The following is a 12,291-nucleotide window of genomic DNA, read 5'->3' as shown; positions in this document are numbered from 1 at the left end:
ATGAGAGGTTTAAACTTGATCTTTCCTAATTTCATGTTAGTTTAGAAGTTTGGTGCAACATGACTTAAAGTTAAATCAGGATTTAATCAGGTTGTGGTAGCAAACCAGCCTATGTCTTTAATATTTCACACTGCTGTTTGGAGCGCTGCAGTGTTTCTGTACATTCTAGTTTCTTTTAACCCTGGATGAGTTTTGGTTTACTCCTGACTTGCCTGACAACATAGGACTAAACGGGTCTTAAAGGCTCCTGAAAAATGTTGAGAGAAAACAAGACAAAGCATCAAATATCCCGTTTGATGAGCCAAAAATAAAATGTGAACTGGCTGAAAAGCAACAAAAGCTTCTTTAGCTTACTTTGTGTCACATTTTGCTCACATTTTATGTACTTATAAAGTCTGGTTTGCCTTTAAAAAAAGCAATTTGAGGAAATCGTAATATGTCACTTATGGTTCAAACAAGAGGAGCTGTTCCATCAATCAATCAAGTGAGCTAAGCTAGGCTAAACATTTTTCAATCCTAAACATAAAAAGGCAATTCATAAGTTTCTCTGACTCTGGTTTTGCTCTGATTTAGTAGGAAAATGAGCGTCCACAAACTAAATTATCTCTTTAAATATTACACAGGCCCTGAGCTCCTGTTCAGTTCTGAGCCCAGCCTGTCGCAGACACTGTAGGAACTGCTCTGACAGTAAATACTGAAATCCCCTCGCCTCCCCTTTTTTTTTTTTTTTTTTTTTTTTTTTATCCTTGAGGTAACCTCGCCTTAGCCAAGGGCGGTCACACAATGCATTTGCAGCTCCAGGACCACACGAGTTCAAATTCAAACACTAAACATCACCTGTTTCTATTTGCATTTCAAAGCTGGAAAAAGAAGGAAGAAAACTTTAATTCCAAAGCCAAATGTCCCCCCAATTTGGATGAAACTACCTCACCAACAGAAAGACCATTTGTAAAACTCCCTCTGCTAATATTCTTAAAGTTATTTATTAGTTTGAGTCCAGAAATATCAAGTCATCGCTGTCAGTTTAAGCCACACAGTCGCTTCATTTTCTATTGAGAGAAATGCATTTTAACTCTCAAGTCAAATGCTCCCTGCACGCTCTGCTCTCCGTTTGACTTACTTGTTCATGTTGCATTGCCTCAGCGACACATTTCCCTTTTTAAAAACACAACATTCACAGTTTACAACAGCTCAGCCTGCAGATCTGTAAATGAAATCATCAAAAAATGAAGAAGAGAGAGGGGGGGATAAGTGTGAAACAATGAGCCAATCAACTCCAACACTGTAAACTGTTGTTTCTCAATTTTTTTTAAGACACAGAAATGGAAAAAAAGGTGGTGGTATCCCAAAAAGACGGGAACCCGTGAGTCCATGACGCACACTTCACACACAGAGGAAGGGAGAAAAAGAGAGAGAGAGAAGTCCCGTTCTTGTCATCCACCTCCTGAACTGCATCTGTCCTTCTCTCTGAGTCCTGTTTCTCCAGCTGGCATGTGCTGTCTCTCTCAAAACAAGAGAAAACTGAACCGTCGACACCTTCTGAGAAAAAGAATAACAGCAGTTATATTACACAGAGTGATGGAGATCACTTACCATATACAGTATGTGTGTGAGTGTGTTTACAGTGTATGAGCACATGTGAGTTCCACCGTATCAGCTCAAACACAAAAGTCTTGATTTCCCTTCCTAATTCCTCTACGCTTCGCCTGCATGTGTGCACGTCACTCCCTTCAGCATCCGTCCAGCTCCAAAACAAAATCATCAAAGTCTTCGAGAAGCTCTCCTCTGGAAACAAAAGCCTTTTAGTTGATTCTGAAAAAGAAACTTGCTGTCAAGACAAGACGTCACACCAAGCTCTTCACTCCAGCATCTTCTTAAATGAAGCTCAAACGCCATCCCATCATCCTCTGGGTCTGGCATCTACCATCATCTGCCTTCCTGCCTCTCTGTCCGCCTGTGGGTCAGTCTACTCAATGGGGTGTGGAGGAAGACGGACGGGTCGGGGGGGGAGGGGGCTCTGGGTGGGGCAGGTCATGAAGGAACGGTGTGGTACGGTAGGTAGGAGCGGTTCAGCCTCCCGGCTAGCGTTTGAGAAAAGAGTGAGAAAGAGTAAGGAGGAGGAAGGTAGAAGAATGGCGATCGATCGGTCAAGTTGGTCGGTTGGTCGGTGGGATGGGTCAGTGGTCTTACTCGATGACCATGCAGTGGGGCAGGTGCTGGGAGTAGTATTTGAAGAGCTCGGCGGTGGCCCCGGGGCAGTTGGTCAACTCCAGCTCCTCCAGCTCCTGCAGCTGGATGAGGCCTGACAGACCGGTGGTGGTCAGCAGGGGGCAGCCTGGAGACACAAAGCAGGAGGGGACAACGGTCATCAACTGTGGGCTTGGTGACAGAAAAGAAGCAAACTGATCCAACCAAAAGTTTACAAAGTTCTTCTGCTACAACTAAAAGCTAAGGATGCACAATATTGAATCCGATATGTTAATATTTTCCATCTCATTTCGGTCATTTTCGATGTGTGCAAATATATTTTTCAACCTAACTGGCAGAGAACATCAAGTCTCATGTTATCACAGGTGGCAAAAGTATTCGCATTCTCAGTGGCGGAAAGAGTACTGACTGAATCTGTACTCAAGTACACGTACTGTTACACTGCTAAAATAATACTTAATCTTATTGGCTATTAAAATACAGTAAATAAATCTACTCATAAAAGTATAAGTACCCCCCAAAAACCTACTTAATTACAGTAATTTGAGTATTTGTAATTAGTTACTTCCACCCCTGCACATTCTTATGAACAGATGAATCTGTGCAGAAGTACAGATGTTTGTGTAAAGAAAATACTTTTGTGAAAGTAGAAGTACTGATTCAACTGCTTTAGTCAAGTATAAGTAAAAAAGTACAGGTTTTGAAATGTACTCATTTTACTTAATTTTCGTTTTGTTACATTTTGCACATTATTTTGGTCTTGTTTCATTGTTTTTAGATTGTTACCTCTTTTATGTTGTTTTTGTCTTATGTCTTTCTCATCTTGTTACATCTTTCATGTTGTTTTTGCAGTTTAGTCTTTAGCGTATGTTTTGTTCTGTTATATTTTCACATAATTTCAGTGTTGTTATGTTTTTGGACTTGTTACATCTTTTACATTTCATGTCATTTTCATCTCGTTACTCATTACATCTTTTTCATCTTCTCTTTTATGTTGTTCTTGTGGATTTTTCTTCTAGATTTTTTTCATTTTGTTATATTTTTCATGTCATGTTAGTCTCGTTAGACGTTTGTTGTTTTTGTATTGTTGCATCTTTTATGTCATTTTGATCTTGTTGCATTTTCTACGCTGTTTTCGTCTTTCACATTGTTTTTGTCTTGTTACGTCTTTCATGTTGTTTTCATCTTGTTGCATCTTTTATGTCATCATGTCTTGTATTATCACATCATTAGTCCAAATCCTAAACACAACACAAACAAAAGCAGCAGTTTCTCATGATATAGATGCTGGAATTAGGAAACTTTTAAGGCTGATATCAGACAAAGATAGATGAAAGATGACTTCTGTCCACTGTCCAGGAGAAAGAAATGTCATAGTAACGTAATTTTCTTAATTCAACTGTGGCAACAAAATGCTAATGTGACCTATCTGCTAAAAATAAGGCCTGTGAGTGTCTTGAAAAATGAAGCTTGTACTGAGTATAGTAGTAGAGAAAAGGCCATGGGGTCATTTACTACATTCTATTATAATTTAATTAAGAGATCATGAGATATCTTCTGTGCAAAGTTGACATGGAGCGTGGCTTCTTGTCATGTAGGCCCCGTGTTTCTAAACCACTTGTTTGGCCACTAGATGGCACCACAGAGCTCCAGTACAGAGCACAGGGGTAAATTACATCCACTTAGACACAGTGTGTGTTGTACAGGGTTGTGAGGGTTACTTGTCGATACAGTTACTAATTACTTGTTAAAAAATGTAGTCTGTTTCTGTTGGATTACCTCAATATAGACTATGGTGAAATTGTTTAGCGTAATATAGTGTTTTTAGGGCTGCAACTAGCAATTATTTTCATCATTGATTAATAAGTCAATTGTTTTCTCTATTAATCAATAAGTTGTTTGGTCCATAAAATGTCAGAAAATGGTGAAAAAAGTTAAAGATTACGTGCTCAAATGTCTTGTTTTGTCCACATCTCAACAGTTTACTGAGAAGAATAAAGAAACCAGAAAATATTCACATTTAAGAAGCTGAAGTCAGGGAATTTGGACTTTTTAAATATAATTATTAAAGAATGATTCAAAGTGATTAATTGATTTATTAATGCTGTCACAATGTGGTCAGTTGAAAAATGGGTCCAGACATGTTTGGACATATTTTTCAAGTCTTTCCGATGCTGCAATTATTTTCATCGTTGATTAATCCGTTGAGCATTTTCTCCTTTAATCAATCATTTAATTTATCCATAAAATGGTGATATTCAGTTTTCTGTCAGAGAGAAGTAAAGAAACCAGAAAATATTCACATTTAAGAAGCTGGAATCAGAGAATCAATTGAATTGATTGATTGAAAAAATAGATGCAGATTAATTTAATAGTTGATTAACAATAGATTAATCATTGCAGCTCTGAGTGTTTTAATTTCGTTGTTAGGTTTATTAGTTTGTCCAGCTGTTCCTTCATTTACTGTGTGCAATTTATTGACTGACTGATTGATTTGAAGACAAAAAATGGTTAAATTTCCACCCACTGAAGCATTTTTTCAATAATGTGACTAAAGGTCACAATAATGACTTGGCAGCTGTGTGTGCACTGTGCATGGTAGGATATCATTCTTTACTCAAGTAGAAGTACAGATACTTGTGTAAACAAGACGAGGTACTGATTCAACTTCTTTACTCAAGTAGAAGTGAAAAAGCACAGGCTCTGACATGTACTCAAAGTATAAAAGTAAAAAGTGCTGTTTTTTGTCTCTGTACATTTGTAACATGTGATATGCACCAAAAGATACACCAGGAAATCTTTTCTATGTGTTATTGGCTGGTTTGAATACAAATAATCACTAATTTCTCTCAAATGCATTAAAACTAAACTAACAAGTCTGTTTTAAAATGTAAGGAGGAGAAAGTACAGATATTTTTGTTCAAATGTACGGAGAAAAAGTAAAAAGTTGCCAGAAAAATAAATCCTTGAGTAAAATAGGTGAATACCTGAAAGATTTACTCAAGTAAAGTATCAAAGTATTTGTACTCAGTTACTTCCCACCTCTGCTGTGTAGACAGAATACAGACAGGTCAGTAACATTCAGACAGTAGTAGGGACTCTCTGAGGAGAAAGACATATCAATAAATAATACCTGCAAGAGACAGTAGACGAAGACTCCTCATTCCAAACAAATGCTGCAGTCCAAAATCTTGCACCTGCAATCACACATTTAAAAAATGACTACATCAGAGTTACTGTGTGACGAACAAGTGAAAGGACAATTGTTTGAATCACTTTTATACCCATGAATCACTAACATGTTAAAGTTGAGTGTATTTTTTTGCAATTATAATCTTTAGTTGTCCAATTTAGGAGACTTGGATAACACCACCTAGATAATGACGGAATTTTTATTTTTGGGTGATCTATCCCTTTAACAAACCTGGATGTTAGTTGTAATGGGGTGTAATGTTATGATTAAAGGGACAGGTCACCCCAAATTCAATCATCATTACAAATCTCCACAACAATAGAAAAAATAGTTCTATGTTGCATGTGTGTTTGTATGTGTGTGTTTTTGTGTGTGTTTTGTGTTACCTGACAGCACCAGCGCAGATAGAGGCTCCTTAACGATGACATGGTGGACAAGTAGCCCAAGCCAGTGTCTGTGATCCGCACACACCTATAAGTGGACACAATACACACCAAAACACGTGAGTAAACCATGACACACACTCAGTCTTTCAATAGATACCCCTCTATCTGATTAGCAGTCAGATTTGTTCACCATTTCACACTTTTTGTGGGTTAGTTTGTATGCATTGATCTATTTCAACAAATTATCTGTTTGGATATTGAACAATTCAGTGCTGAAGGTCTAAATTGTATGCAAGAGCATTCGAGCCTTTATGACTTTAATGTGTTTCTGTTTTATGGATGGAGGCATTATGTTTTCAGATCATTCCATTTCTTGTGAATGCAATACCTCAAAGACGCCTTGAGGGAGTTTCTTCAAACTTTGCACAAATGACCACTTGGACTCAAATATGAACTGATTTATTTTTGGGGATCAGAAGTCAAAGATCACAGTGACCTCACTAATCACATTTTTGGCCATAACTCAAGATGTCATACGTTATAATAACATTATTCAAATATCTAACAGGATAAAATGACGAGGTGATGACATTTTATATCAAGAAGGTAAAAGGTCAGCTACACTGTGACATCATAAAGTCCAGCTCACTGTCAGTCCTCTGTCTTCCTCTGGAAAAATGTCTCTAAGTTCCATATTAAAGTCCTTCAAAGTCTTCACTACAGACAGTATATGAGTCTGGACAGACATGGATGTAAACTGTAACTTGACTGTCTGGTGGAGACAAACAACAGTGAGGCAGTAATTTGATTTTTGACTGTTCTGTTTTATACGGCAGCTGACTTTTGACTCCTCTTAACCAGCCACTAGGGGCCACAAGTGATCAACAACTGCTTCAGTTTGCAATCTTATTTCAGCTCAGGACAATGTATGTGGAGGTCATGTTAATGTTGGCAGAACTTTACAAATCTCCGTTGGCTGCACCTAACATTTGTGGTGACATTGCAGTAGGCGCTTCACCATCTGCTGCCTGCTGAGTCCTCTCATTTAGCCCTAATACTCTTCTGTGGAATCAACAACTCTTTTTAACAATTTTAAGCTCAAGCAAATATGAAGCAACAGAAACACTAACATGTGACTGATATATATGCCAAGTTTTTTGCCATTCTACAGCTGCAAAAATGTATTAAATAATTGATTATTAATCGATTATTACATTAATCTGCCAGTATTTTCACAATCAATTAATCATTTGTGCGTTTTTTTAAGTAAAAAATCTCTTTATGACAGTAAAACTGAATATCTATGGGTTCTGGACAAAACAAGACATTTGAGGATGTTGTTTTGGGCTTTGGGAAACACTGCTCGACTTTTTTCACCATTTTCTGACATATTATAGACCAATCAACAAATCAATTAATCCAGATATAAATAATCATTAGCTGCAACCCTGTATCATTCAGCTCTAGATGAGTGTACTCTGCAGACATCGAAGCACCATTGGGGTGAAGCAAACAGGAGATTCACAGCTGGATGTTCTCAGTAACTTGTTGAATCCAAGCCACAAAGAATTCAGGCAGTCTGGGGGATAAATGAGTCCGACCCACTACTAGAAATGTGTATCTGATAAAGTGGACATGGTATGATGAGCCATAAAAAGCACATATAAGCCACCAGTTCCACCCTGCGGATTTATTGCTAAAGAAGGCAACATTTGCAAGTAGAACTGATGAGCAAGTCCAGTGTTTTAAACTGAGCTCAGCACAAGGACCAGCAGGGCTCACACTGTGATTTATTTTCATCCACTTCGCATGTGCAGCACTACGACGTGTTATGTCCTCTGTGCTTGTACTGCAGCATTTAGTCACTCAAAGATATCAAGAGTCATGCAAGCATGAATTAATTAATTCTGGGCCACTCACATGCATTCCTTCTGTTTTCTGCTTTATTTTTTTTTTATAGTTCTAGGTGAAAATTTGTTTTTATTAATGTTAAAATATCATATTTATAATCTTATAAAATACATCTAACTGTTTCTCGCTCTGAGTAATTCTAGATTCATCTAAAATTTAAATCCGATCACTGATGGTTATTATCCTACAGAAAACTATTGCTGTGAATATATGCAGTCATTACAGTTTACTACATGCAGTTACAGGCATATTGATAAATATATAATCAATTTTACAAAATTCACATTTTGGTGTTATTTCATTTTTAAAGACATAAACTGACAGAATGAATGCATTAATCTCTCAGTCTGGCATTCATCATATTAATCAAGATAATAGAGTTTAGAAGTGAAAGGTCAAAATGATGCCTTTCTAATAGTTCTGGAACTGTGGCACTTCTAGTGTTCATCAAAAAGAATTAGCTATACCCTAATCTCTCCTGTCTCACTTCCTGGTTTAAACTTAGTTCTACATAACTTAGTGAAACTTCCCTTTAGCACAACCTTAATCACTCCAACTTGTATAAATATTCAGTACTGTAGCTCTTATACTGTATTATAGTATTATACATTATATATCTATAATGAAAACTTACTATATAGGTACTATATAGGTATCAGGGTCATTTATTTATCACAACACAGGACTACACAACACACAAAGTTGTAGTCTTTTCACGCAGTGTCAACAAACAAAACCTGAACAATACAGGCATCATAAAAGTAGACTTCATGGTAAAAGAGTTGAATTGAATTGAACTGAATCACTTTAGACTGCACACGTGAGCCTCTTGAGAAATGGGACAAATCATTTCCTGCAAAAAACTTTTATTCTTTGGGGATTTGTATATTTATTATATTTACTTCCTGGTGAGACTGGTAAACTTTTCTTTTTAGACAAATTTATGAAAAGTCAAGTTGTCAACTCTGTCAGATTTTCCATCTGAAAGAGTCGATGTCTACATTTAAAATTAATAAAATCACCAGGAGCTTGGCCCGCTAAAAGGTTCAATAGCCACAAATTTGATCTTTTAAAATATATCTTCCCAGCATAATTGAAAAAAAAAAAAAAAAAAGCTCTTCCACACACCATCTCTCTAAACCTGGACATACATCCACTCCTCTGACGCACGGAGGATGCATTGAGATCCGATCACTCAAACATTCACTGGTGGTCTGGGCCACATGTGACAGCGTTCTTTCAGCAGCGTGTACGCCTACTTAACTAACGTCTTGTAAGTACACCATTTGGTTCATTGTAATGCAAATTACACGTTTGGGCTTGTTTACCTCACAAGATTGGCAGCAAATGTTTGTGAACACAGCAACCACAATATTTCCTTCAAAAAAAAAACATCATGCAATCTCGTGAGTTGTTGAGTGAAGAGAAACTTTATGAACTTTGTGAAACACTGTCTACGACAAATTCTTCCTTGTTTGGGTCTCCACCAAATGTTCTACATTAGGTTATTTCTTCCTTTGTGTAAAAGAAATATTATGTACATTTGTTCCAGTGTGTTGACTCCTACTGTTGGGCTGCCAGTTAAAATAACAAAGCATTTGGTTTTTTCTGCTGGAAATGATGTAGCTACATGTCTAGTTGCATGGAGCAGGAGAAGTGAGATCTGATCACAACTGGCCACTCGAGATGCATCAGGACACGTATCCTAATGGCAGGTGTGAACTGGCGTACTCTGAGCTGTCCACTTGTGATCGGATCACCCAGGATGCATGTTAATACCAGGTGTAAACGCGCTCTTGGTCGTGTTTCAGTTGCCAGTTCCATTCTGGTGTTGGTACCAGACATGTTCGGCCTGCTAGATCAGCTGGGAGTCCTGCGGTCAGAGATGATGTCACACATTATAATTAGCTGTACTTTGTAAAGTTTACAGAAGCGCAAAGATGTAGAAGCAGAACATATATTTTAGATTTTTTTTTTAAGTCTCGACATAAAAACTAGAGACTCATTAGACTCTCAGCCTCTTTTTGGGGTGTTGTGAATCTGAAATAATGCCTATCCTATGGAGAGCAGTGAATCAGATACTGTATTGTGTACTATGTAGTGTATATTTAACTGAGTGTCATATTCAAAGTATGAATTAATTTGAGTATTGTTTTCAGGAACAGTTGGAGTGCAATTTAAATGCTGAAGACACAACTGAGGTTTCTTCTGTCAGGACAGGACTAACTAGTGACTTGTTGACTTGCAGCATTTATGGCTTTCTTACCATTTGTGGGTTGTACACAGAAGTTGATGTTTCTGTTGCTGTTTTTCTATTAAATAATGGAGCAGCGCATGTCCCAGACTGCAGCAGTGCATTTGTGTCCAGCATGCCAGCACATAATTTAATAACGAAAAGTTAAATAATCTTGTGTACAAATGGAATTTCGTCTACAAATATCTTGAATATATTAAAAGCCTACATGAAAATATCTATCTGGTATTGTATTATTTAAATATCTATATAGAGAATTTGACATTTGTATTTTTGTAATAAATATTAGGTCCAGACTGACCAGACCAGCAGTACCTCCATGCCAAGCGCATAATTAAATGCAGAATTTAAAACATAAAACTCTGTTTACAGTGAATGTATAAGTTTGGCATCCACATTTAATTAGATGTAGATCTTTTTCTTAAGAGAATTAACATTTAGTAAAGTGTAGAGTAAACACAGCACACGTACTTTCTGACATATATGTTCTTGAGTCTAGATGGTAACCCTAGATTTGTGTGCATGAGGTACAAACTAATCATATTTTACAGTGTGTTAAGATGTTCTTATGTTTCAGGACAAAAAACACCTGGTTAGGGTTAAAGAAAGATCATGGCTGAGGTTAAAATAATCATTTTTGTGAAATAATGTGTGATGTCATCTGAAAGTGCAGGACCCCAAGTCAGTCTGGCAGGCTGAGGACACCAACACTGGATCCATCTCCCAGATGACAACCTGGGTTCAAAAGTGGAGCATGCCCAGAAAAAATTATGGCTTACTTGTTATGGCTATTTTACCCACCTCTGCACGTATCATTCTTCATCATTTTTTCTGCTTTTCACAAAGATGGAAGCACCAGAGGATCACAAACACACTGACCTGTCCAGCACCAGTTCTTCCAGTTTATGCAGGTCGCAGGCGATGTACTCCAGGGCCATGTCGGTGATCCGAGGGCACCAGGACAGGTCCAGGCTGCGGAGCTTACGCAGGTTCTCAGCAACCAGCTCCACGCCATCGTCGGTGATCTTGGAGCAGCCGGAGAGGCTGAGGGCGGTCAGGTTGGGGAGGCTGTGCACCATGTTGACAACACCGTGGTTGGTGATCTCCCAGCAGGAGTGAAGCCGCAGAGTGTGGGTGGTGTAGCCCTGGAGGGTAGGAGGTCATTTTCAATATGCTGCACTTCTGACACTGTTTGCAATCCAATCACTCACTACAGCTATATGCAGACATGGCGAGTAACAGATTAAATGTAATTAGACATAATTAGGATACAAAAAACTGGTAACTGTATTTCATCACTGTGCAGAAATAAAGACGTAATAACATTACAGTTACAGTTTGTAAAAATGTGGATTATTTAGCAAGATTACAATATACAACCGCATGCAGTACACATACAGTACAACACCTCTGGGGTCTAATAACACTATCCTGTGTGAAACCATCTAATCCCACAGTCAGCTGATTATCATGTCAAAATGCTTCTCTGACAACGTTTATTCAGCTATTATCACATGTGAGGTCTGGACCAATCACAACAGGCCGTTATTTGTTAATCCACACATTTTGCGCTTGTGCACGCACGTCACACTATGGCGGTTGTTCAGCGGTGTACTGAGGAAAGCTTATCATTGTCTTATTTTATACCTGCAAATGCATTTCTCATTGAAACTATAACTTCTAGGAAATGTCAACAATATGGGAGGTAGAGCTAAATATTCCTGCCTGACTTGACTGTCTTCAGATCACCGTCACATCATAGTCAGTTCAGTTTATGAATAAACAGAGCAGCGCACCACACTCTCTCCTGTTAAACGTCATTGTAGCTCCATTTCTCCCTCTCCCTGCAATCAATGTAAAGAATAATCCAACCAGATCAATTTCTTACTGAACTGATGTATTGATCTACTTGATCCATAGCAAAAATATAAGGAGGATATAAGGAGATGTCTTGTGCCACTTGAAATAAATACAAATGAAAAAATAAGCTATATCGGCATTGAAAATGTTTTTTTAAAAAGATGTTAAAAGTGCCCCAAACAACTAGAAGTGCTAGTCGCCCTCCACAGCATGATACCAGTAATTTTTGTTAAGGTGAGACTACCAGCTGGAAACAGTGTTAACTTTTGTAATTAAAAGGCCCATCCAAAGTTACCGCGGCCCACCCAAAATTAAAATCCTGGCGCCATGCCTGCCACATAGACCAACTTTTAACATTAGCTACACAGAACAGCCACTAACGTTAGCTACATAGACCAACCAATAATGTTTGCTATACCAACTGCTAATGTTAACTACACAGAAATCCAGTTATAGCTAGATAACCTGTCAATACTACA

The 12,291-nt window shown here is 37.9% G+C and overlaps 1 protein-coding gene across 1 annotated transcript in view; it reads right to left on the bottom strand.

The window, feature by feature from the left end:
- Nucleotides 1–964: 964 nt before the first annotated feature.
- fbxl16 (F-box and leucine-rich repeat protein 16) overlaps nt 965–12,291 on the bottom strand; it is a 43,448-nt gene continuing 32,121 nt past the window's right edge. The window contains exons 4-7 of the mRNA XM_084744776.1: nt 10,832–11,097; nt 5,788–5,872; nt 5,342–5,405; nt 965–2,335 (exon numbers count right to left, since the gene is read on the bottom strand). Of these exons, the coding sequence (XP_084600902.1) occupies nt 2,187–2,335; nt 5,342–5,405; nt 5,788–5,872; nt 10,832–11,097 (564 nt within the window). The 3' untranslated portion in view covers nt 965–2,186. The remainder of the gene's footprint in view (nt 2,336–5,341; nt 5,406–5,787; nt 5,873–10,831; nt 11,098–12,291) is intronic.

This window comes from Lutjanus erythropterus, chromosome 19 (assembly GCF_056507025.1).
Source record: "Lutjanus erythropterus isolate fLutEry1 chromosome 19, fLutEry1.hap2, whole genome shotgun sequence".
Classification (NCBI taxonomy): Eukaryota; Metazoa; Chordata; class Actinopteri; order Lutjaniformes; family Lutjanidae; genus Lutjanus; species Lutjanus erythropterus.
This window is presented reverse-complemented; position numbering and strand designations above follow the sequence as displayed.